The 23,591-nt window shown below is 41.5% G+C and overlaps 1 protein-coding gene across 5 annotated transcripts in view; it reads left to right on the forward strand.

The window, feature by feature from the left end:
* Positions 1-23,591, forward strand: part of ACBD6 (acyl-CoA binding domain containing 6) — a 90,318-nt gene that overhangs the window by 9,759 nt on the left and 56,968 nt on the right. For all 5 annotated transcript variants that reach the window (XR_004080309.2, XM_031047296.2, XM_031047295.2 and 2 more), the window contains exon 4: positions 16,937-17,019. Coding sequence is in view for 4 of the 5 variants with exons in the window: in XM_031047296.2 (XP_030903156.1) it covers positions 16,937-17,019 (83 nt within the window). In the remaining variant the exon portion in view is untranslated. The remainder of the gene's footprint in view (positions 1-16,936; positions 17,020-23,591) is intronic.

The following is a 23,591-nucleotide window of genomic DNA, read 5'->3' on the forward strand; positions in this document are numbered from 1 at the left end:
TGTTTCATATATTTGAAAAAGGTTTGTAATGTCTTGATCTTTTAGTACTAAATATGCAAAAATTAAAACTTGGAAACACCTTCTCTTTTTCAAAGACTCATTTTTTTCCCAGTAAGTATGCTGCTGTTCCACAGTTTTCAGGCTGTCAGTAATTTTCTTAATAAATAGAATGGAACTAAATGCAGTATTTCTTATGCAGTCCAAATAGATCTACTTCCTCATTCCTTTTTCTTGATTCTTCATTGATTCATTCTTTCATATTGACCTTGCAGTTTCTCTGTTAGTACATTTTCAGCATCAGACTGTGACTGCTATAATTTAGTAATCTTTGCTTGTTTTGGATGGAAAAAAAAAACAAAGTAAAAGCATTCAGATGCAGTAGGAGCACCCTGAATTTGTGTTCAGAGGCAATGGAGCACCAGTAGCAGCCAAAATCTGACCTACTGCTTCCTAGTCCTGTATGGAGTCTAGAGTACCTACACTTTCTTAAGAGATAACTGAATGTGTAGAGGCCAAAGGCACAGGTGTTCTATGCTCTGTGAAGCTGGTATACCACTTTTGACAGTAGAGGCATGTATGTTGGCTCATCTCCATGGCTATTTCCAGTCTGTTTTATTTGCTGCTAGCAGGTTATCTGATAGTCATGCCTAATCTTTTCTCTCAGGGCTTTGTCTAAAACTGGGAAAGAAATTATCATAACACTTTTTTTTTAATGTTGTTTGCTAGGAAATATTTAAAATAGCAGATAACCTAAGGGATATTGAGGTGAGGTCCATTGTCTTTACTATCATGAAGCTACAGGAATCTTTTTGCTCTACTTATTTTGAACCCAGCAGTCTAGAACCAATAATTACATTTGCCTTTGTGGATACTTTGCAGTTAGGTCTTCCTGTGTTGGCTTGGTCTTACTGCATTTTGTATCATAGGTTGTTTTGTTCCTTTTCCGGAGTACAGGTCAGGACTATACTTTCCTAAGCTTGTCTCCAGTCTCCTCTTGATGCAGTCTTCCTTTGTCATTTTCTACCTTTTAGCACATTCTTTTGTTTCTTGTTCTTTCTTGTGAGTCATTCCTTTGAGTCTGAAGTTCCAGGCAATGGAAAGGTAATTGCTTGGACCAGCTTAGCTCTATTTGCATATTTCAGAGACATCACCTGTCCTTCAAGTCTGTTCACTCTTCCTCCAGAATAGAGAATAATTTATGAATCAATTCTTTTGCTTTCCTTATCCTTAAACAAAAATGTTTTATGCCATCAACCCCTCCCGCTGCTTTGAGTTCTTTGGACAGGTATCTGTGTCCCTGGCTGCTTCATTTCTTGTATGTTCACCCCTGTTCACCATTTCTTGTATGTTCATTCTGCTTTACTGGCAGCAAATGACATGTTGCTTTTGGTGGCTTTTGCTGATGTGTGTGTAAGTTTGGCAATGCTGTCTACCTGTTCTCCCTACCACCCACCTGCAGCTTACCCGGTATGTGTGCTTATCCTTCTGACTCTCTCTCACACTGTGCCTCTGTAATACCACTGTTGTGCTATGCTGCAGTCTCAGTAGTGGGTTCAGTGATTTAGGGAGATTCACCTTCACAGGCTGTCTTGTGTCTTTGTTCTCTAACTTCATTCTCATGTACATGACTGTCTCTGTGGGCACTTCTAGTCCTTATAGTTTTTGAGACAGTCTTGGTGGCTGTATTTCCATTTCCCCACAAAGCCTAAAATTCTAATCTGTGTCATGTATTCGACGGCACAAATCCCCATTGGCTTTAAGCCTTTGGCTTGGCCTGGGAGTTCGTATCTGCAGGGACTGACGACCCAGAGGCAGGACAGCACCTTTTTTGCTCAGCAGCATTGAACATGTCTCTAACTGGGTTTATGTTGCTGGGGATGTGGCTGAAGGTGGGTACATGACACTGCAGTGAGGGGGTTAGGAGCTGTTATTGATTGTTTCTCGTAACAAGGCGGTTATATGGCACTGCTTAAACAATAAAAATAAAGAATAAAAAAGCATCCAGATTTGCTCATCAGTTTTAGACTTCCATTTGCTGATTGCAGTTTTGGCATCTCTTGATTCTAAATATTTCTTTTTCCTATTTCTTATATTGCACACTTACAAGTTCCAATCTCAACAGCTTGTCATGCTACTAACTTCGGTGCCATCCTTCCCCAGACACTTAGAGTCCTTCGTTGTGTTTGCTTTGACTGCTGAAACTTACAGGAGGATGTAATGATTTTCTATTCCTATATTTAAAAAAAAAAAAAAAGTTGCCATTTTAACTTGTTTGACTCAACTTCACCAATAATGCACTTAGTAAGATTTCTGCTGTATAATGAGAAAAGTTGCATGTTAGGAATCTGAAGAGCGTAGACCAGCCTCTAAGGCAAAGCAGAAAGAGAGCTTGAGTTCAAAGAAAATAGGCATTCATCAGACATCTTTTTAAAGCTATTAAAGGTTTGAAATTCCAGTGCTGATGTTTCCAGGGGAAAAGCTGCCAGGCTTGTTTGTTTTGTTTTGTTGTTTTGTTTTTTTTTTTGTGGTGTGATTTGGGATGGTTTTTATTTTATTTTGGTTTGTTTTGTTTTGTGTGCTTGCAGTTTTTCTCTTTTTTTTTGTTGGTTGGTTTGGGGTTTTTTTGTTTTTCTTTTCCAAGTATTATTCTGTGCTTTGAATAGAGGAGGGTTTGTTCCTTTGTACTCTGAACTAATATTCAGTGGGAGTAAAATACCTCTATTGCTGTGTTGGTGTGGGTGCATAAAGTTGTGCTGTTTGGGGTAATGGGAGAGGACACCTGGGGAAGAGACAGTCTCTTGAAAAAGAAACCAAATTTCAGAGTGAATAAAATAGCAAATGCTCTATTGCTGCAGGCTCAGAGCAGTCCAGTAAGCTGGAAAACCTGCAAGAATAAAGCAAATTGATTTGTCTGGTGGCCAGTTGGGTGTTTTTGCAGGAAGAACTGCAGGGGGCAATATTTGATAAGGTGGGTGTCTAGTTACCCTGTTCAAAGGACTGGGCTCAATTCCCCCTTCTTTCTGTTGAAACAGCCTTTTTCTATCACCTTTTAAATGCGACAAGCAAGTTGAAACTAAAATGTGGAAAAGGGAATTTTCAATTTGAGGATACAGTGAAAACCAGGAGAAACAATTTCCAGACTTGCGAAAGATCTGAGTTTGAGTGTGTGCTTTTTGTAGGTTGCACCAGGTGCTACTGAAATATTCTTAACAATTGATTTAAATCGATAAGCTTCTTGTATTAAAGTAGGGTCTCAAAGCCAACTTAAAAGTTCTGTAGTAACTCAAATATAAACTGTGTATCCAGTTAAAACAAGCATTCAGAAAGCCAAACTTGATTTTTTTTTTTAACTTTGGACTCATTGCTCAGATCTGGCCTGTTCATGTCTGGAGCAAGAAGCTGTGCTCTACAGTTTACAGATTTTATGTTTAGTCAACTTCTAGGAATTACATTAGGGAATGATAAATCATGCTCTAGTTTAAGGCTGAAACCTTCGTTTTTTGTTGTTTTTTTTTGTGGTTAGTACTGCAGGTTCATGTTATTTCGTCTAGAAGTTAAGAAATGTGTTAGAAATAATGGTGGTCTCTAAATAAAATGAGTGCACCCATCATGTTTTCCTGTTTTGTCTATCCATCAAACAGATGTCTCCCTTGACAATCTGTCAAAGCAGCCACTCTTTGTGGTTGGGAAAGAGCAGCAGAGTGGTGCGGGCAGGATTACAAGGGGGATGGGAAGAGCGGGACAGTAAAGGACCCATTTAGGTCTCTCCCTGTCATGAGCAGCAGTGTATTCATATACCTGCTGTGCAGTTAGTTTGGGTAAATATCTCAATTTATGGCTTGCTATACTGGGAAGTGAAAAACTTTGAAAATAATGACTTTTTTTTTTGTAGTATAAAAGCAATGTAATTGCATCGTGTACAGTGGAGACTAATAGTATTCTTGCTTTGCCCAGTAAAGCTTGCCTTCCTGTGCCGTTCTAATGCAGTGTGCTGGGATGAGGAGCCTCCTGTGTTCTTGTGAGCAACACAGCAGTGCTGCCAGGGGCTTTGCTCTTCACTGTTCCCCTTTCTTTCTGGGTTTGTATAGATCGTTGTGTGTCACTTTGTCATAAGGAATTTCGTGTTTGACTTTGTTTATTTTTACCTAAAGGCTAATAATTGTACTTAAAAGTTGTGAAAAAATGCAGAAAACAATCTGCACAGTTTTATATATATATATTGAAAGCTCCTATTGCAAAGGATGACCACATTGGAAAAAACAAATCACTGAGAATTCATCCTCTAATCAGGCTCTCCCCCTTTAAAACAAACCAAACAGCAAGTCTGGTTTTTTTTTTTTTGTAATTTTTTTTTTGTTTCTTTAGTTTTTATCCTTTTAACAGAAAAGGAAGCACTAGAAATTAAGAAAAAACCCTCACAAACGTATCTATCTCAGGCTCTTGGACTTGTAAAGCTGCAATGTCCTCTGGGTTTAGGCAAGCTGCAGAGTAGGGGTTTTTGTGAACCTTGTTTGGGGTATGTGATAGTTTGGAATATGTCCTGAGAGGGCTAGATCTTAACACACAGATGGATTCTTCTGCCCTGCTACCTTTTGCCAGTGTGAGGGACAGTCTCTAGCCTGCAAATAGAGTTAGTGGTAGGTGCAGCCTTCCTGTGGGAGGAAGTAATCTGTGTTGTGCATGGCTAGCAAAAGCTCACAGTTTGTGTGCACCTTATTTATACATGCAAGACTACAGGCAGAGTGACCCACCTTGTTTTAGCCAAGCTGGGAAAATGGTTGTTTATTGGCTGCACAAGTTAGGCCATGAATGTTTTGCTTTTGGAGCATGCTTTCAGAACCAGTTTCTCTTACTAGCAAGCAAATGTTTCCTTGTTCTTGTGTAAGACAGTAAAATATGACACTGCAAACATGAACTAAATTTCCCTGTACTTCTGCAATAAAGGCGGATGATATTGCAGCCTTTGCTTCTCCTTACTTTCTCATGAGGAAGGTGTGCTGATGTGTTAAATACTTGATATAGGTCGTACTCATAAACAAAACTGTCCATAGGTTATTTTCTGTCCCTTTTTTTGCACATGTAACTGCTTATCAATTTTATTCCATACAAGATAGCTCAACCTTGGCAAACCAAGTAGGAAGTAGTGTGTTGCCTACCTGCTTTGTTGTGTTGACTGTTAATTCTCTGAGCAGCAAATCAAATTCATTTTCCTGCTTATACTTACTGGTTTTTAAAAGCATCTCAGGCTCATGGGCAGTGCAAGTCCTTGCAGTACTCTGTGAGGGTTACACTGACATCCCTTGGCTATTGTTTAAGAGAGGAAGCAAATTAATAAAACACTATGTGTAACTTCTGTTTATAATGATGACAGCGTAGATGGGAGCTGGTGGTTGTTTGCCAAGAACCCATGGCCTGAAGATGGAGGTGTTAGAGGATGCTTTGTTCAAACAAGTGACTCACATGCCAGGCAATGTGGTGCTGTGCTGGTGGAGTTGTCTGTGGTGGTCTGTGATTTTGCCTGTGGACAGGTTTGATATAGGGCTTTTTCTCTTCTGCAGCTGTGTTCTGTTGTAGAGCACAAAACAAAATGCCACATCCAGAGTGAGATTTCCAGTTTTTTTGAAACTGTGTTTCTAGCAAGCTGTGCAGAAGTAAAAAAGTTAAAGCGAACAAGTGTCTCATAGTAGAAATACAAGCAGCTGGAATATGTGTCAGCCTCCCACCCCATGGGAGTCTGTTGGTTGGTCTCTTTGATTTTACATCTCTGAAGAAATTTATGATCTCAGCTCCTTTTATTTATGGCATTGCAATCCTCATTCAAGCAATTGATTGAAGTACAACAGTGCCAAGTTGTAAGCCTGTATTTTAGAAAGGTTGAAGCTTAGAAAGCAGGCCAGCAGTGCAAACAATTGTGTATTGTAAACTGGGCTGGAATACTGGACAGAGATTGCCCATGTTTCTCTGTTTCTAAACTTCTTTAAAGTAAACAATGATCATTATACGGATTTATACCTCTTCTCTCTTGCTCCTTTTAACCTGCCTGGTCTTGGTAAAACATACTGTATGTTAAATACACGATCTTACTAGCTCTCCAGGGGTTAATTTTTTTGCTTGTACCAATGTTAAACTCCATTTTTTCATGTGGGAGCCAGCAGTGCTGATGTTAGTATACTGTGAACAGCATAATACATTCTCTCACAGCAACTTGAATGCAGTAGTTGTTTTCTAGAATTTCAAACAAAAAATTGGGGGACTTGCTGGTTTTAGCTATCAAAGTAGGGATTTTTGTTAAACATTTAAGCGAAGATGAAATATTCTTTTGAATTTTTCAATTAATTAATTTTCATCATCCCACACTAATGCAAAAAATATCTTGTACTTTCTGGGATGTATTCTGAAAAAGAATAATTAGAGATACAGCTCTGCTTTGCTGATGCTGCTTGTGCTGCTGCAGCACAGTGATACGTGTGGCATCCCAGTGTCACAATTACTTAAGATTAAGACACTGCATGCTAGCCAGTTATACCAAAGACAAGTGGAAAAAAAAAAGGTAAAATTTTAATATATGTATCAAATTAATGGCATTCAATTATGACAGGAGGTAATAGAGTGAGGCAAGGTACTTTGCTGTGTAACTTCCTGTGCAGCAGGGACCCAGTTCCTTTTTTTTCTTTCCCACTTTACAGATAAGTAACAGGGTTTGCTGTGTGGCTCTAGTGCACAGGTAGCAATTTCACAGGACCTGGCTATTCTGTGATCCTTCAGCTGTGGGATTAGAGGCATGTGTGACAGTTGAACTCTGGGATCTTAAAACTGTATTTGAGCAAGTGTTCTCCTAGCTGAGAAAGGGTATCAGCGAAGGACCATGAGATCCTTTAAGGTAGTTGCTGCTATGGCTGAGTGGACAGAAAATGGAGAGGTGCTCATACCTCCAGGGACAGCCCAAGATCTTGGCTTAACTTGAGGTGGCAATTTATTGCCACCTTGAATTTGTTAGGATGTCAGACCACAGGCTGAAGTGGCTGAGATGTAAACAGGTATTGCCCCTTGCCATTTTGGCCTTGAGGTGGCAGTTTCTGGCAAGGTAAGGGTTTTAAATGCCATGTGCAGTTTTCATTTATTGCACATTTTAGCAGCAATGCTGCTTCTCCCCAGCAACAGAAATGTGGATAACAGAAGTATTGAAAAGTTTCTTTATTGTGTGAGGCTGGAAGCAGAAAAGACCAGTGTTGTGGCATGAGAAGTGACTCCACCAGCAATCAAAACTTTTGTGTTCAGTTAATTTCTGTACTTGTCGTGGTTTAAACCAAGTCCCCCTACTCCCGGAGAGTTAGGAAGGAGAATCCAAAGAATGTAGCCCCCACGGATTGAGATAAGAACGGTTTAATTGCTAAGGCATAACACAAAACCCCTACTGCCATTTACTACTACAAATAATAATGATACAGCAAACAGCAAGTGAAAAGAATACAACACCCCACCAGCCACCGACCCATAACTCACTCCACCCTGCCCGGCCGAGCACCATGTGCTCCCTCCTCCATTTTCCTCCAGACCTCTACCCCTCCAGCCCTCTCTTTCCCAGTATGCATCCTGGGCATCACGTGCTATGGTATGGAATACGTCATTGCCTAGCCTGGGTCAGGTGTCCTGTCTCTCCTTCCTCCCGGACTCCCCTCCTCCACCTGGCTGGAAAAAAAAACCTTGAACAAAAACACCCTCAAAACATGCTCAAACCATGACAGTACTGTAACTCCACTAGCTAAAACAAATTGGAAAATTGAGCTTTCGGTAGCACTGAGCACCATTAAAAATTGGTGTCTGGGGAGGTTGCAGCATGGGCTTACAGAGGAGAGGTGTTGAACGAAAGCAGGATGCTGCCATGGGCTATCAGGGGAGGTAAGCAGGCAGTGAGATGCAGTTAGGAGCTTGGGGCAGAGGCACTAAGTGGAGCAGGCTGCGTCAGCCTGGTGTAACAGGAAATTTAGAAGGGGAGGAAAAACAAATAGGAAGTTGCAAGGGGAGGTGAGGAGGACCAGGAGGGTAAGAGGACCTTTCTCTGCTCAGTCTTAGCTTCCTGCTGGCCAGGTCGCTTCCCAAGCAGTGGAGAGCCTGCTCAACATCCATTACCCCAATATTTTTTGGGGGGTGCCCAGAAACCTAGAAAAGCCTGATTGAATGCATCCAAGTCCTGTTGCCCTGTATAGCAAAGTGAGGTGGTCGGTGAGGGTGGGAGGAGCAGGGGAACAGTATCCTCTGCTTGTGGTATGAGGTGAGCATTCAGAATAGGCTTTGAATTGCTCTGCAGCTCGTCCTGGAGCTCACAGTAGCCTCTTGTCAAACTCCTGCTCCTGTTTTGTCCAGAAACCCATCAGACTGTGCCAGCAGTTTGACTACTTTAGATGGAGAAGGGTACAACCTCTTAAATTTTTCAAAGTAATGTAAGCTGTTGCAGAACTTTCAGCCTGCTGCATCAGAGGCTGTTAAATTTAGGAATTTATGTAGAAATTATGGATTTATCATATTGTGGAGTATATAATGGCTTGATTTTTAGGTGTGGAGTTGTAGGCATATACTTGATAGCATTCAGATACAGGAAGGGTCCATGTACCCTGCTGCTTCACACGGCTATGTGAATGCTGGTTTAAAATAGAGAATGTGTTAATTAAGAGTGGCATATGCTTTTGATTAGGAGAAATAGCTTTACTTTAAACTATAGCATAATTAGGCTGTTTCTGTAGTGAAAATACAGCTTTTCATGTTAGAAAAAGGTTAAGTGATTATGTTTAGCTTGCTCTTTACACAAAGTATGAAGGAGGTATTGAGAGTAATTACTGGAGATTAAGATTTTGTTTGGATGTTTGGTAAGGAGTTAATATCTTGTAAAGGCAATTTTTTTTAAGTAAGAGTGGAAAATAAGTTGTATCCTTTAAAGAGCATGTTGTCTATAGTACTTGGGCACTGTAGTACCCAATTTCTCCTATTGTAAGAAAAGATGGCACTCCTTAAATGTCTCTACAGCATTCTACAGTTATTTTGAGCTGAACTAAAGAACACAAAACATGTTAAGGCTCTGACACAGTGCAATGCACAGGCTGTTCAGCAGGCAGATGTCTCCAGATCCTACTGCATCCTTCTGGCTGAGCCTGCAAAAGGTTACACCATAACTTCAGAAACCTGTTCCTGCTGGGATGTTCTGTACCTTCCCTTGCCTCTATGAGGACAGGGACAAAGAACTCTTCATTCTGCTGTTTCTCTGTCTGCGGAACTCATAAATTCACCCTCTGCTTTCACAACCTGTATCTGTTGGAGGAAACAAATTTTAGTGGCACTGGTCAAGCAGCCTTTGAGCTTTTTCTTTTGTAGATGGGGAAATTTTGCCTTTGCTGATGCTGTGTTGGCCCAATATCAGTCCGGCAAGTAGATGACAATATGTCAACAGGCAGGCTGGGAGTAGGGGCAGATGTCCTTTCTTTATTTCTCAAAAATTAGGGTTGCCTTCTGCTTTCCAGCTTCAGAGCTGGAATATTTCACACCCCCCCCCCCCCCAAAAAAAAAAAGAAAACAATGCCCCCCCCAAAAAAAACAATAAAAAAAAGAAAAAAGCCGACAACAACTGCAGTACAGGCTGTGTTTGTATCTATAGCTTGATCCCCTCTGCCTGGGCATTTGTGGATTTTCATATGGAGATGTGACAGAAGTGTTTGATTGCTTCCAGGACTGACAGTGCAATGCTCTGTGTTCCCCGCATAAAAGCTCTCAAATTCTGTAAGCTGCCTTAAGCTGGAAGAGTGCAAGCAGGCCACTTACTTCGTGCTTTGGTCTACAGACACTCGGAGTCTGCAAGTTACTGCAGAGTCCACAGAAGGGACATAAGGGAACAGGAGTCTGCTGGTTGTCTTGTATATGGCAACTCTGTATCTGTTTTAAATTAAAAATAAAACAAAAAACCGCAAAACCCTCCAAAAATGAAAAAAAAATGTTGGAAACCATTCCATTAGATTTTTTGATTGAGCATATTATTCCATTCCATGCATATGTTGATGTATACAGTGAGTCATGAAATCATGGCTACTAGCAAGTATAGAACTTGCTCAAAAATATGTTAAGCATTTTACATTTATTTCCGCTCCCCTGAGTGTCTTCACTACTGATACTACCAAATGTGATTATGGTGCAGTTATTAATTAACTCATTGTAGGTTAAATGAGTAATCTACAAGGCTTTGTTCTAGATCACACCACTGTTTAACTATGATGTTAATTATAGTATGTTTGGGTTTATTTTTTGAATGTAATCTTGAAAATATTTTCCCTGTTTTAGGGTTTGTTTTTTTTAAGAGGAAATTCCGTTAATGGCAATATAACACAATGGCAATAAACAGTCCCTGCAATATTTAAACCAAAAAAGCCCCAACCCCGCATTATCCCATGGAGTGTACTGCTGTTTTGGTAGGACAGTGTGCTCAATGGTGCAGACCCCCAGTTGTCTCTTGAAAAGGCTCCTGGTGCTGAGTCATGTACACGCTCTGGCTGAACTGCTGCTGAGAGCCAAGGAAGATTGTTGAGAGAGGAATATTAAAATAGTCTGTTTATGATAGCCATTAATATAACTGGTGTGGGGGGTGCAGTGGCCTTTCATGAAAGGTGGCTTTGCATCACAGTGTAATGGGGAGGTTGCCCTCAGCCAAGGTGTGTTTTCATCTTGTTTGGATGTAACTGGCCTCTGCTAGTCTGTAGAGAGTAGCAATAAATGCTGAGCTCACCTGTTTGAGTAGAGAAGTGAGAATTTTATGAATCCTGCTCAAGTATTTAATACGGTGCCTAGTTTCATAGATGGCTTAAAAAAAAATCCTTTGGTAACATCACCTCTGAAGGGTTAATATTTAACTTCCCTCCTACTGCAGGTAGTGTGGAGTTCAGCTGAGCTGTAAAATGCAGGTGGAAAATACCTTTGGAAGGGGACATTGTTTGTCCTCATTTCATGCTTCATTAGCTGCCCTGCTGGGGGACTCTCCTGCATTGCTGTAGGGTCAGGAGCCCCCCACTGTGCTAGGACATCTCCTCCCTGTCCAAGGGCTCTGGTCTTTGGACCACCTGCATTTGGGGTAGCGAGCATCCTCCTCCCCTTGGTTCTCCTGGCACTGGCCTTAACTAGCAAAGGAAAAGACAGCAGCAATTATGGCACACACAATTAACGAGCTTCTAATCTCCAGCCTTGTGTGTAATTGCTGCTGTCAAATACAATTAGTGTCTGCCCAAGTTTCCTTCCCAAGGGGATGGCCAGGCCACAGCACAGAGAAAGGGAGGGGAAGAGGGGGGGGACTGGACACAAGGGTCTGAAACATTAGGAGAGCTTGTTTTCTTGTTGCCTCCCTAATAATCCCCGCTACTCAAATTGTGTCCAGAAATGTTAATCCAGAGCATTGAGGGGACATGGTGGCCAGCAAAACAGGCCTTGCAGTCATGTTGTGTTAACTTTGTGAAGTGTCTTCTGTAAAATCTCTCACCTGCAACTATACCAGCTTAATTATAATTCAGTTAGCACACTTCAGGGATTTCCTGTACCTCCATGTGAGCCTGACAGGGTTATAGGACACTGTCTGTCCCATCATGGCAGTAGAGACTGAAGTTTTTATCACCTCCCAGCTGTAGTCTGGGGAGTTGGGACATGGGCCGGTGTTTCTCCTGCTGCTGCCAAGCAGACCTCTCAACATCCAGTGCTTGCAGCTCCTCCAGGCTTGGTGACTTGGGACCCTTGGTTGCACCCCAGAGCTTTGAGTGCATCCTGCGAGGCCATGGCAGACTTTGGTTGCTTCTCTGATGGCTGCAGAAGGCCGCCACTTTGCTGTCGAGCAGGGCATTACACTGTGCTGCTGATGTGTTATATGCATCTTTCTGCAAACTGGCATGGGGCAAGGTAATGTGTGTCCCTGAAGCAATGCTGAGTTCTACACAGGAAGGTCAGAGTGTGCCATGCAGACACCTACACCTGGATGAATGGGTGAGCTATAGGAAGGTGAATTACAGAGAACAAATGCGGATTGAAATCTGCACTATGTATTTGCTGCAGCAGAAACACCTGAGAAATTTTGATGGTAATAATTTTGTTGGGAGTGTTTCTTGCCTCCATCCCTTAAAGTTGGATACAGCTGCTACTGTGGCTCATGTCACCTCAGGCTCAGAGGGAGAGAAAAATAATACAATAAGTAGCCTCTGAAAACAACCTGAGATAACTTCTTCCATGCACTGTAGTGTCTCAGGTGTGAGATCCTGATGTATAGCTCTCATTTAAGTTGCCTTATTTTTCTGTTTCCAAGATGCCTGATGATGAAGAACTTAAGTCTTCACCATTTTAAGGCATTAGCCAGCATAACTTCAAAGATAAGTATTTTGATCACGTGAGCCTTTTTACTAATGACTTTCTTTTTTTCTTAAATATCTACTTATGTGAAGCTACTTTAAAGGTTTTGGATGTGGAGAAAAGCCAGAGTGAGATGTGAGGGAGTGGGGGGATGATAGATGTGCTGTGTAACTCAGCCATCTGCCTTGCCAAACAGCTATTGCTGCTGTGTGTCTAGACGTGCAGAACTAGCCAAGCAGAGTTCTCATTTTGCTTTGGATAAAACTGGGATACCCTGCATTTAACCCATGCCTTGGATCTAGCTCCTTTGTTAACTCCAAGTGATGTGGGGTATTTTGAGTGGATTTTTTTTTTAAGGTTTACTGAAACCTGTTATTCCTGCTGTTTTGTGGGATCTTTGTAGAACTTCTCTGTACCTTTCTATCAGATTCATAACATATATGTCATGCATATAAAATACACCCTCCACATAAAATAGCTTACCATTTTACCAACAGCATACCATTCGGTCCAGTTCAGTCCCAGCTAATCACAGATGGTAAGTTCACTTGCATCTCTATAACGAGTTCTGGCACTTGAGTTTGAAGTGACTCATCAGAAGGGCTTTTGCAAGTGCCATCTTGTTAAATCTTTTATAGCTTGTTTTGTGTAGATTGGAACAAAGCTTGTGCTTGGAGATTAAAAATAATAAATCCCTGTCCTGTCTTCAGGGTTATAGCAAGAGGCTGGCCCACCAAACCAACCCTGACAGGAAGCTGCCACTCTTCCCCTTAGGTGGTAACTTGCATCCTGCTCTCCAAAAGTGCAAGAGGAGAAATGGGTCATGCTGTGATTATGGGAAACTTTTAAGACCAGAATAGAAGGTGAACTTGAAATCCTCATAAAGAAAATGTTTGTCTAATTGTTTTTTGTTTCCATAATGGTTAGTATGATAAAGCTATCTTCTCTTTCTCCTTTATTTTTTCAATCATGATTAGGCTTTAATGTTGTTAAAGCTTACAAGTGAGTTTGAGCGACTGTCTTGTTGAAGAGAAGATGGACCTGAAATTTTCAGTGAGGCATTGGACAGGGTTTTTTAATGTGTCTGTCATTATATGTTAACCTCTGAACTGGGACACAACGTCTATTTTATGGTTGACAACAATTTAAAAGTATGCATCTTGACATCGTGGATAAAGAAAGAAGGGGGAGTGGAGGGGAAAAAAAAGAATTAATGATGTTAGCAAATATTAGTCCCTGTATTTCCATTTTGTTCAGAAAGTGGTTGTCAGGTTTTGAGGCTGTCTGGAGCAACATTGTCAGTGACAGCCAGTCGAGATGCAATTGTACCTTGAATCGAGCTGCTCTTTTATTGACAAATACAATGCACTAAGGCAGGGATGAGGAGATACTCTGCTGTCTTTTCCAGGAGGAGTGTAGCTTTTCTCTTGGCATTCCTGGTGACATTTGAGAAGGATAGTTCTGGCCTTAGTGGAGTTCCCTGCACCAGGCAGTGAGCACACTGGGAGTCAGGGGAGTTGAAAATGTCTCTTAATCAGTACTTATGCTGCATACTGAAGCACGTATTTGCCCATGATTTATGCTAACTATGGTCAACCAGATCCACCTACCAAAGTTAACTGTCAAGACTAATAGTGACTTTGATATCAGCTTTAATTGTGCACAAGCAACAAAGAATCGGTGGGCAAGGATTAAGGAAAACACAGAGAAATTCCAGTGCCTCTTAAGGCTCAGAGCTTTTATGTGCCACTGTGTGTGCTTTGGCACTCGGGTGCAGTCCTCCAGAGTTTTTTCCAATGCTGTCTTTATTCCCACAGTTTTTAACTGGCAACCCTCTCATGCTCATGGAGCCCACAGTAATTTTGCCTTTCCTACAGTATGCTCTCACATGGCCCTGACTATGTGTAATACTGCTGTCATCTCTGTCAGATTCAGGTTGCAAGTTATGGGAGCCTGGGATCATGTTATTTCTTAACTATCATTAGTTACATGTGGATCTGCAGTGCTTTTGGACAGTGCTGCCAGCAGTGAAAGAAATTGAACTGGCTTAATTGAGAGCCACATAGTTAATTATTAGTGCCTTTTTTAACGGAGGAGAAAGAAAATTTTGCAGTGTCAGTTTTTAATTTCATTGTGGTTTTTCTAGGTAATGTAACTTTAAACTTACTGGTGATTATCTGTGTATATGTAGCATTTGCTTTATCTTTCTAGCTTAAGCCCTTCTCTGCTGTAGAAATATCAAGAGATTTAAGGAGGAAAGTGCATCTGCATGTTACTGATCACTTCAGCCAGTATTGGCGATAAATAAAAACACTGGTTCCTGTTAGTACAATAGCTGTGACGTGGTTTGGAAGGAGCAACTGCTGTCTCACCTCTTTCATTACCCAGTTTGGTACGTCGTGCTCAGATATTGCGTGCGAGTCCCTGGCAGGCCGGGTAGTACAGATATTGGAAGTGGGCAGATGAGCTCATGGTATAGGCAAGTTGTCAAGGGCAGCTGGAAAGAAACCAGTTTGTATCTGCGTCAAGGCAGAGTTAAAATTTTTGGGAAGAAGCATTCCTCATATCCTGAGCAGATTCCCCTTGGGAAGTTCAGTGGTGGTGAATGATGGAGTCTTGATGCTATCTTTCTTGGCTTTGCAGAATAGGGGCACACATTAAAGCCTGAGAAGAGAGCTGAGACTTTTCCTGTACATTTTTCATAAACTTGTTCTACATATTGAGGACTGTGATGGAATAAACTTGGTTCAACATTCATAAGCTGAATATTGAGTTACCTATTTATGTGTGAAAGAGATAAAAACTACTTGGACAAAGTAATCTGTATATGGATTAAAAGCCACATAAAAGAGAAGATTTTGCCTGAGCATTTTTGGGAAAGCTTTTTTCACTAAGTTTTCCAATGACCATATGTGTCTACTTAATCAATACGATTAATCTTTGGTAGAAATGCATTGCTTGTGCAAAGAAGGTGAAGTTAATCCAAGAAAACTTTTTTACAATTTCTGCCTCCAGAGAGATGAAATATATTTTCCCAAGTGTTATTTCTGACTTCAGGGGGGAAGCAACAACCAAAAACTGTAGTGTAAGAGGTGAAAGAGTATAGATTAAAAAATATTGGTTGAATGACCACTGCCCCTCAATACCAAAGAATATAGACGAGTTGTGAGTATAGTGTTGTTTTATAGAAATAACTCTTGCATGTACTAGCAGATGATCTGAAATTAATTTTCTTTACAAGTGGTGTGAAAATAACTGGTGGACAGTAAGGTTCTTTGCACATCTTGAAAAAATTATTCAGCATTGCACTGTAAACACTGAAGCCCTTTCCTGTCAGGAAAGAACTTTGTGTCACATTTAACTGTGTAATTTGGAGAAAGCCTACTTGCCTAGGCTGGTATTCCTAAACTACTAGGAATAGTTTTGGAAGCCAGTTTCCTTTCTGTTTTTTTCTTAAATAAAAAAAAAAGTCTGTGATACTTGTAAACCTAAATCTTATCACTTTGGGTTGGTACAGAAGAGAGAACTGAAGGTGGAACTGGTTGATTTAAAACAAGAGTGACCTAAGGAAGGAAGACGAATGTAAACATGGCTCACTTTTTAAAAAAAATAACATCCTTCTAGATAGAATTCTGATGAGGTAGCAATGCTTTCTGATGTAAGCAGCAATGTATTGCAGCTACTGGGACTGCTAGAGGTTAGGGTGGCTTTCCCTTCACTTCTGATCTTATTCACCCTGTGTGTATCAGTCCCTTATCACAGAAAACCACAGAACTGTTCCACTAACAATAGCACGTTGCACTTAATGGGCTGGCTTTACAAGGAATTACTGCTGTGAACTGCAGACCAGTTTTGACTGCATACATGAAGACCAAGATACTAGGTGCTACAGAAGAGTTAGGGTTTCTGGTACTTAGTACCCTTTAATAGGGTCAGACTTTAAGACAGCAGGCCACTTCTTCCTTTGTGGAAGTCTGGCAGCAATGTAAAATCAGCCAATTGAAGATCCCAAGCTGCAGGATGTTTTTTTGAAAAGGTAGGGCTGAGGCTCCATATCGATCAATCATTATTCTAATTGTTCATTTCTATTATGGTGGGAATCATTCAGAATCCTAGAGTTCCTGGGAATAAATCATTTGGAAATGCTGCCCATTATAAAATTTAATTTTAAATCTATATTAAATAGATTTATAAAGGCAAGCTTTGCAATCTGGTAACATAACACTATGCTATCTCACAGAGGCTCAGCTTTTGGGTCCTAGGGGGCCACAGCTGGGAGTGCTGCAGAGGCAAAGCTTTGGCTTGTTGTGAGCAGGACAGCAAGGCTGCCAAACCTACCTTTCAGATGACCCTTCGGTGCCACCTTCAGAGGAACATTGATCTGATTTGCTGAGACATCCATCCACCTGTTCTTGATGGAGTAGGGTTGTGACGTACTGTCTGCCATAAAGATGAGCCTTCCAGAGGGCTTGTCCTGTCTTTGGGGCAGGAGAAGGGGTGGGAGGTAGGGGATGGCACAGGCTGGAGTGGGCTGGGAGGCAGCATGCTGGACCAATCTTTCTTTTTCTTTCAGATGACAGAGAAGAGGGGAAAGGAAAGCAAAACTGCATTTGGAGGCCCAGTTGTCAGCTCATTATATCAAGAAGAAACAATCAGGTGATTATCTACACTGGATAATACAGTTAAAACCAGTATTTTTCTATTTTTCTAATTTAATTTTGTTAAGCCTTTTTTTTTTAATATTGCACAAGTGTGGTGGCAACTACAACAGGATAATAAATGACAGGAAAGAACTTTTCAGGTCCATAACCATTTAAATCAATAACTGCCTGTATCATTGCCAGGTAGTAACCTTTCCCTAGCACAAGATGTGGAGGAAGGGCAAGGTTTCCCATTTTTCAGTTATATGGCTAAAAAAGGTAATATTGGATATTTTTAATAGAAAGCTATTTAGACACTATCTTTTTCAAATAGTTATTTCTTTACCAATACATTCATTAAAGATTGTTCAATGAAGATTTTAATGTTGGACAATGTTTGCCTTCAGGGAGAGTTTGTACCTTATATCAAATTAATTTTTTCTAGCTTCTGCAGCTAGCATAGCAGAAACGCATTTACTGAACTAGAATGCCTGCTATTTAAAAACTGTCAAAGTGCAAGTAGTAAGTGACATTAGCTACTGAATAAAGACAGCTGGGTGTTTTGTTTGGTTGGGTTTTTTTGCTGTTCCAGACTACTAATCATGGGCATAATATTAACTCCAATACCTAAATGATTGCCTGGAAAGGATCTTTCAGAATAGTGTTTTTAGTTAAAATGAACAGTCAAGGAAGAGTAAATTTTTGAGCAGTGTTTGCTGTCGTGTTGCAGTTACCCATTTATGTGTATGTGATGCCATTTGTTTTATTGAATGTCTCACATATTTTAGTCCCAGGAAATTAAAAGATAAACACTGATTCCTCTACACACAGCCTCCCAAGCTTGCTACATCTTTCCCAAAGTGTTAAAACTCTAACACAGCAGTTCTTTGACTTATCACAAACTAATGAAAAATAAATCCTGAGAAGGTGGCTCCAAACCCTTTTCAAGGAGCTCAGGTAGAAATGGATATGGCTGTTGCGTGCAAGCAAATAGAGAGGCAGTTTTGTGCTCAGCAGTAGCATGGGCAGTTACCTTTGTTGCAGTCCACTTTCTAGTGAGGTGGAGCAGTTGGCCAGGAGTAGCCTTCTCTGCCTTGCATGGAGAGCCAACACATTTTTTAACTTGCCCCTGGACCTTGACCAGAGGTACTCGGATACAAGCCTGGTTTAACACACTGTGTGGGGAATAGCACTTTAGCTAGCCACAAGCTCCTTTGTCTTCCCTGCTCTGTCAATGTATGTCTCAGCCAACATCCTTGTTGAGAGTTTGTGACCTTGTGGTTTAAATCCTGTTTGAGCTTTTCTTTTAGGAGTGGAGCACATCAGTGCTGCCCAGTGTTGGGTGTGAAGTATGAGCTACGCTTAGTCCTACAGTAGTTTGAGTGTTGGCTATCCCAAGTACTGCCTGTGCCCCTTCTTGGGTGTGAAATACAGCACAATATACTGCAAAGCAGAGTTTGCTCTGATAGGCTTGACTAGTCTACATTTTGTCAATTTTTTTTTTTTTTTTATTTCCATGAGGACATGACTTCTGCAGGTCTTGAAAGCAAGTACAGTCCCAAATTTTTTTTTTCAAGCATACCATGAGAACATATGTGCTGTATGTTCAGTATAGCATAGTTGCAGCCTTTACAAAATGAGGCTGTAGGCAGATGTAGTCTCTGACACAGATGGAATAGGGTGATTCTGCTAAAAGTTAGTTAAATGAAGTCTCCTGACCGCTGTCAAAATGGAAGCTCATGTGGTCTGTTAGCACAGCTTGGTTCATAGGGTAAAGTGCCTTCAGTTGCAAGATAGGAAGTGAGTAAGTGCTCACTCACGTGCAGGTTGTAGAGCTTCAATTTTCTCAGAGTTGCCAATGTACTATAGCTTTTGTTTACTGTTCATTCTCTTATTGGAACAGGATGCAGCCACATCTCTAATGCTGATGGGTATAATAGTAAAAACATAGTCCTAACAACAAAATTGCCTTGGTACCAAATTTGCAAGCAGATGAGCCAGAGGAGGGTGACTTCAGACATTGTTTGGTATCCAAAGTTATTCTAGAGCAGGGGGTGATTTGGTTTGATAGTAATATTGCTCACCTGAGAAGGGTGACTTTTACTGAGGCTGTCAATGGCTACTTAGAAGAGCATAAAGTTAGCATTCAGTAATATTTCAGCGAATTTGTAAATAGAATACAGTCTTTGGAAAATGCATTTTTTTTTCTAGAGGAAGAAAATGAAAATGTTTAAGAGGAAAGAATACTTAATAGCTTAAATACATATACTTAAATACATTAATACTTGCAGGTAAGTCCCGTGCTGTAAGTTCAGTGTATATTGTGTATATTACCTTAAAACCTAAGATCTGAGAAGAACTTAGATGGAGACTATTTTATTGACTCAGTTGCCTGTTGGGCCTACTGAAGCTTTACAACATGCTTACAAAAATTGAGATACAAGTCAAAGCACTTTAGTCTCTGTTTCCCAGGGCTGTTGATACGATAAATATTTTCTAATTACAGGATCATAATAAGGAAGCCCAGAATAAGGGGGAAAAAAAAACTACCCTGTATTTTATATATTAAAAATGAAAACTCAAGTCCTCATCAGCCTCCTGGTACTGACAGACTGCTGGAAGCAGTTTCACAGGCATTACTCTTCCAAATACAGCCTAACATGCACTCTTTAGGATTCTGCTGATGCAAAGGCAGGAAAAGGCTGTTTAATTTATCTGGATCCTCAGAACCTCACCTTGCACTGCAAGATAGACAAGAGTGCAAGTGTGGGGTTTTGATGGTTCACTTATTTTATTACTGCCAGAAGCTTTTGAACAGCTTGTCAAACAATTAACGTGCTCTAATCTGCTGCTATGTAACAGAGAGATGAGAGATTTTGTTTTAAATAGTGTAAACCACTAGTTTACCCTCAGCAGTAAATAACAAAGCAAAGCAGCAATGCCATTGCTTTCAAGCTGAGTGTCTAAAATTATGTATAACTAACACTTACATTCCTTTTGTGGAATGAAATGCTTTGGGTTAGGATGCAAATCTGTACATGCTGGACAAAGTGGAGTTAACCATACCCTACTATGAAGTCAGGTGGATCAAAAGTAGGAGGAACTGGGATTGTGCCAGGGCTGATTTTTGCCTTATCACTAATCTCAAATGTTTCTGTTTTGAGAACAAGATAGAAAAAATGGTCAGTCTGGCTCACAGAAGTACAGCACTGTGATTCCAAATAATTGCACTGTTTCCAAATAAATTCAAGAGCATCCAAAGAAACTGGTTATACTGATCTAATTAAATCAATTTAGAAAGAGAACTGGTTAAATCAGTACAATCTGGGTATTCGGAGATCAATCTTCACATCCAGAGGTCTCTTGAGCTAATGAGGTGTAGCAGTTATTTACTTTGGGGTGCTGGTCCCTGGTCATCAATTAGGGGTCATTAATAAACCCTGGCAATAAAGAGCTCAAGTACCCCCAGTGACTAATAGGGAGCAGTTGCAGAATATTAGCATAGTGCTCTGCCTCTGTGTTTCTCTGCAAATCACTTATCTCACTTCAGGCATTACACAAAAATAATGCATGCTGGTGACTGATGATGGGACTTGGAGGTTCCCCTGGAAGGGAGAATGCAAAAATTATCTGCAGTTTCTAGCTGGATGTAGTGGTAGGGTTTTTACTGCTGCATAAATCTTTGTCTCTTTTTTGGTGTTATTACCAGAACAAAAGCGGTAGTAGTTGAGCTCTTTCATGATCACATAGCTATAATTAGTTTCACAAACCTGAGAAATGAGCAGTGAGATGAGGTTGACTGATGTGTCACCAATATAAATCTAATCTAAGACACAAACTGAGGGAGATGCCAAAAATACCATGGCATTGGAAATTCAACTTTATTTTGCAGCTTTTTTTTTTTTAAGTGGGGGCAAGGGCAAGGCAGTTTGTGTTTCCAGCACACGAAAGCATTGACTTGGCAGATGGAGAATGCAAAAAAAATGTTGCAAAATGTTTGTCCTTTCCTCTACAGGAGCCCTCCTGCACCCTGCCATGGGCTGCTCCCATGAGGCTTCAGCCTGCCAGCTTGGTGATGACATCCACTGCTTGGCATAGAGGTTTCCCTGGGCTATCTTTTACACTTCTGCCATCCCAAAAGATGCTGTAGAAACCCTTGTCTGTTAGAAACTTCCACCCTTTCCTGTAACATTTAGGAATGACCCCAGTTGCAAGTGGGGCTCTATCTAGGCTCACGGTATGGAGCAGGCACCCCTTATTTGGGAGCCCGTCTGATGCCGTGTAATCTATCAGAATTGTATTAATCCCACTAACGCAGCCGCCATCTGGCCCTGCTGCTGGGCTGGCTCGTGCGAGCCCCTGTGATGGATGGTCTTGGGAATTGATTAGTTGTTGTGCGAGACAAATGAACTGTTTTGGCAGAAAATACCAGAGGTCACTGCGTGTGGTCAGGCACAAAGGCTGCTGAATTTTAAAGAGCTGCTTCCAGCATCCATTGCAGTGATGCCACTTTGGAGTTGCGATGGCTTTTGAGATGAGCCCAGCACTCTGGAGCATGGTTTGGATTTTGTTCTCTCCCTCTAACCCTACTCTCAGGAACACCAGCACTGGAAATGAGCACAAAGTTGCAGTGGTGCAGGAGCCAGAATCCTTGCTGTGTTGGGAATTACAGACTCGTGCTGGTATTATGTGTGTGTTTGGGTGGCCACGCTGCAGATGTCTTGTTCACATAGATGCTGGGCTGGCAATCCCTGTGGAAGAGCTTTCCTGGTTGTGCAGCCTGCAGTGTACTCAGCTATGGCACATCTCAAACAAAACACCTGCAGGTCCAGGCAGCTGGGGTTTGGGTTTTTTTAGGTCAGTGTCATTAAGAAATGGATGCACTTCTGGTGATGTTAAGTGGGCAAGTCTCTGACTTCAAGATGATTGCCAAGTTTATTGCTTCCCTCGCTTTTTATTGTCCCCGGAGTGGTGACCCTTGGGGCTTTGCTTTGTTGTGCAAAGGGGCAGGTTGGCTGCTCAGGCCTGCCTTCCCTTTGGGAGAGTGCATCCTTCAGTGGTGGCTCCTTTTTAGGGTTTTCACTGCAGCATCCTCTCCAGTGCTGCCACTGATCTAGCAAAGTACATGTGGTGGTGGAGCGACGGGTGGGGAATTGGATGACACATGTCTCGCTATGTCCCGGCTGCTCTCAGAGGACACCACATTGAGTGTGCCAGCAAGTGGGCAACACTTCCCCTGAGACAGCCTGCCGGATCAAAATAAACTTGAGTTACGGATTTATTCAGCTTGTAATACCTCAGCTGGCATAAATAATTGAGAAAGCAAAGGTTTGTCTGTGGTGCATACCTCAGGGACCCACTCCTGTCTTCCTCCCTCCCACCACCCTTTCTTATGAAAATGATCCCAGTTGCACTGATAGATAATAACAGCACTAAGCAATTAAAAGCTATGGGTGGCTGGAGAGAGGAGAAAAGGTTCAGTTAATGAGCTTTTCCTCTTCCTGTGCCCAGGAGAGCCTCAGAAGTGAGGAGGCGATTAAAGAGAAGAGATAATTATAGATTATGTGAAAATGGGTCCCTTGGGGGCCAAGAGCCTTGACAAAAACAGTAAGTGTCTCTCTGCTCCCCACATGCTGTGTTCCGCTCCACCGGGCTCCCACTTGCTCAGCAGCACCTTGCCAAGCAGATGAGAGAAGCCACCTGTTAGCAGCACCCGGGGCCACTCCACAGCGGGCCCACTGGGACATGGCTTGGACCAGCCCCAGGAAAAGGGGAGAGGATGCCCAGAGTAGCACCCGATCACAGCCCTCTGTGCTGGAGATAACCTGCAAGGGGGGAGGAGGGGCACGGAGCAAACCTGGAGGATGCTGTCTGTGTGAGGGTAGAATACCTGAACTTCAGGTCTCCTCTGTGCTGCTTTTCCTGGTAGTCTTGGTAGCTGTTTAGAAAGCAAGGAGGTTTACAGCGCTCAAGGTAAGGAAATGAAGCCTGGTTATCCAGCAACAGATCTTTTCAGTGAGATGTTTAAAAACTGTTGGCTCACCAAGTGTTTTTTAGGCTTAAGCTTTGCAAGCTTGGAAGAAGATGGCTTTGTTTAAATTCTTCTACATACTTTTATTCAAGGTCGAAGAAAGTTGCCCATGTATTACCTGCAGGCAACAGATATGCTTCAGCTCAATGTTAAATCAGAGCTAGCATTTCTTACTGGGGATGAGGGAGAGCAGGAAAAAAATAGCTTGGGGGGGGGAGATGAACATGTGTCAGCAGGGAGGAGAGAAACCCTTCTGGCCATCTTCAGGAAGTAGATGTAAATGTATTCCCTGCCTTTACTGACAGTTAAGTGGTCTTGACTCCTTTTAAGCTCAACAAAAAGAGCCAGTGCTTGTATATCACACAATCTGACATGGAAACAAAATTGCATCTGAGTCTTCCTTTTTAGCTACAAGTTTTAAATAATTGTGCACATCTCTTTCTCATCTCATGGTCTTTCCCATGTGAGGATAACTTGGATGCTGTATTTTTGCCTAAATTGATATTTTCCTGACAATACTAATAGAAATGATACAGTTTCTTCCCCTACATACTCCA

This window comes from Melopsittacus undulatus, chromosome 6, assembly GCF_012275295.1.
Source record: "Melopsittacus undulatus isolate bMelUnd1 chromosome 6, bMelUnd1.mat.Z, whole genome shotgun sequence".
NCBI classification, from domain to species: Eukaryota; Metazoa; Chordata; class Aves; order Psittaciformes; family Psittaculidae; genus Melopsittacus; species Melopsittacus undulatus.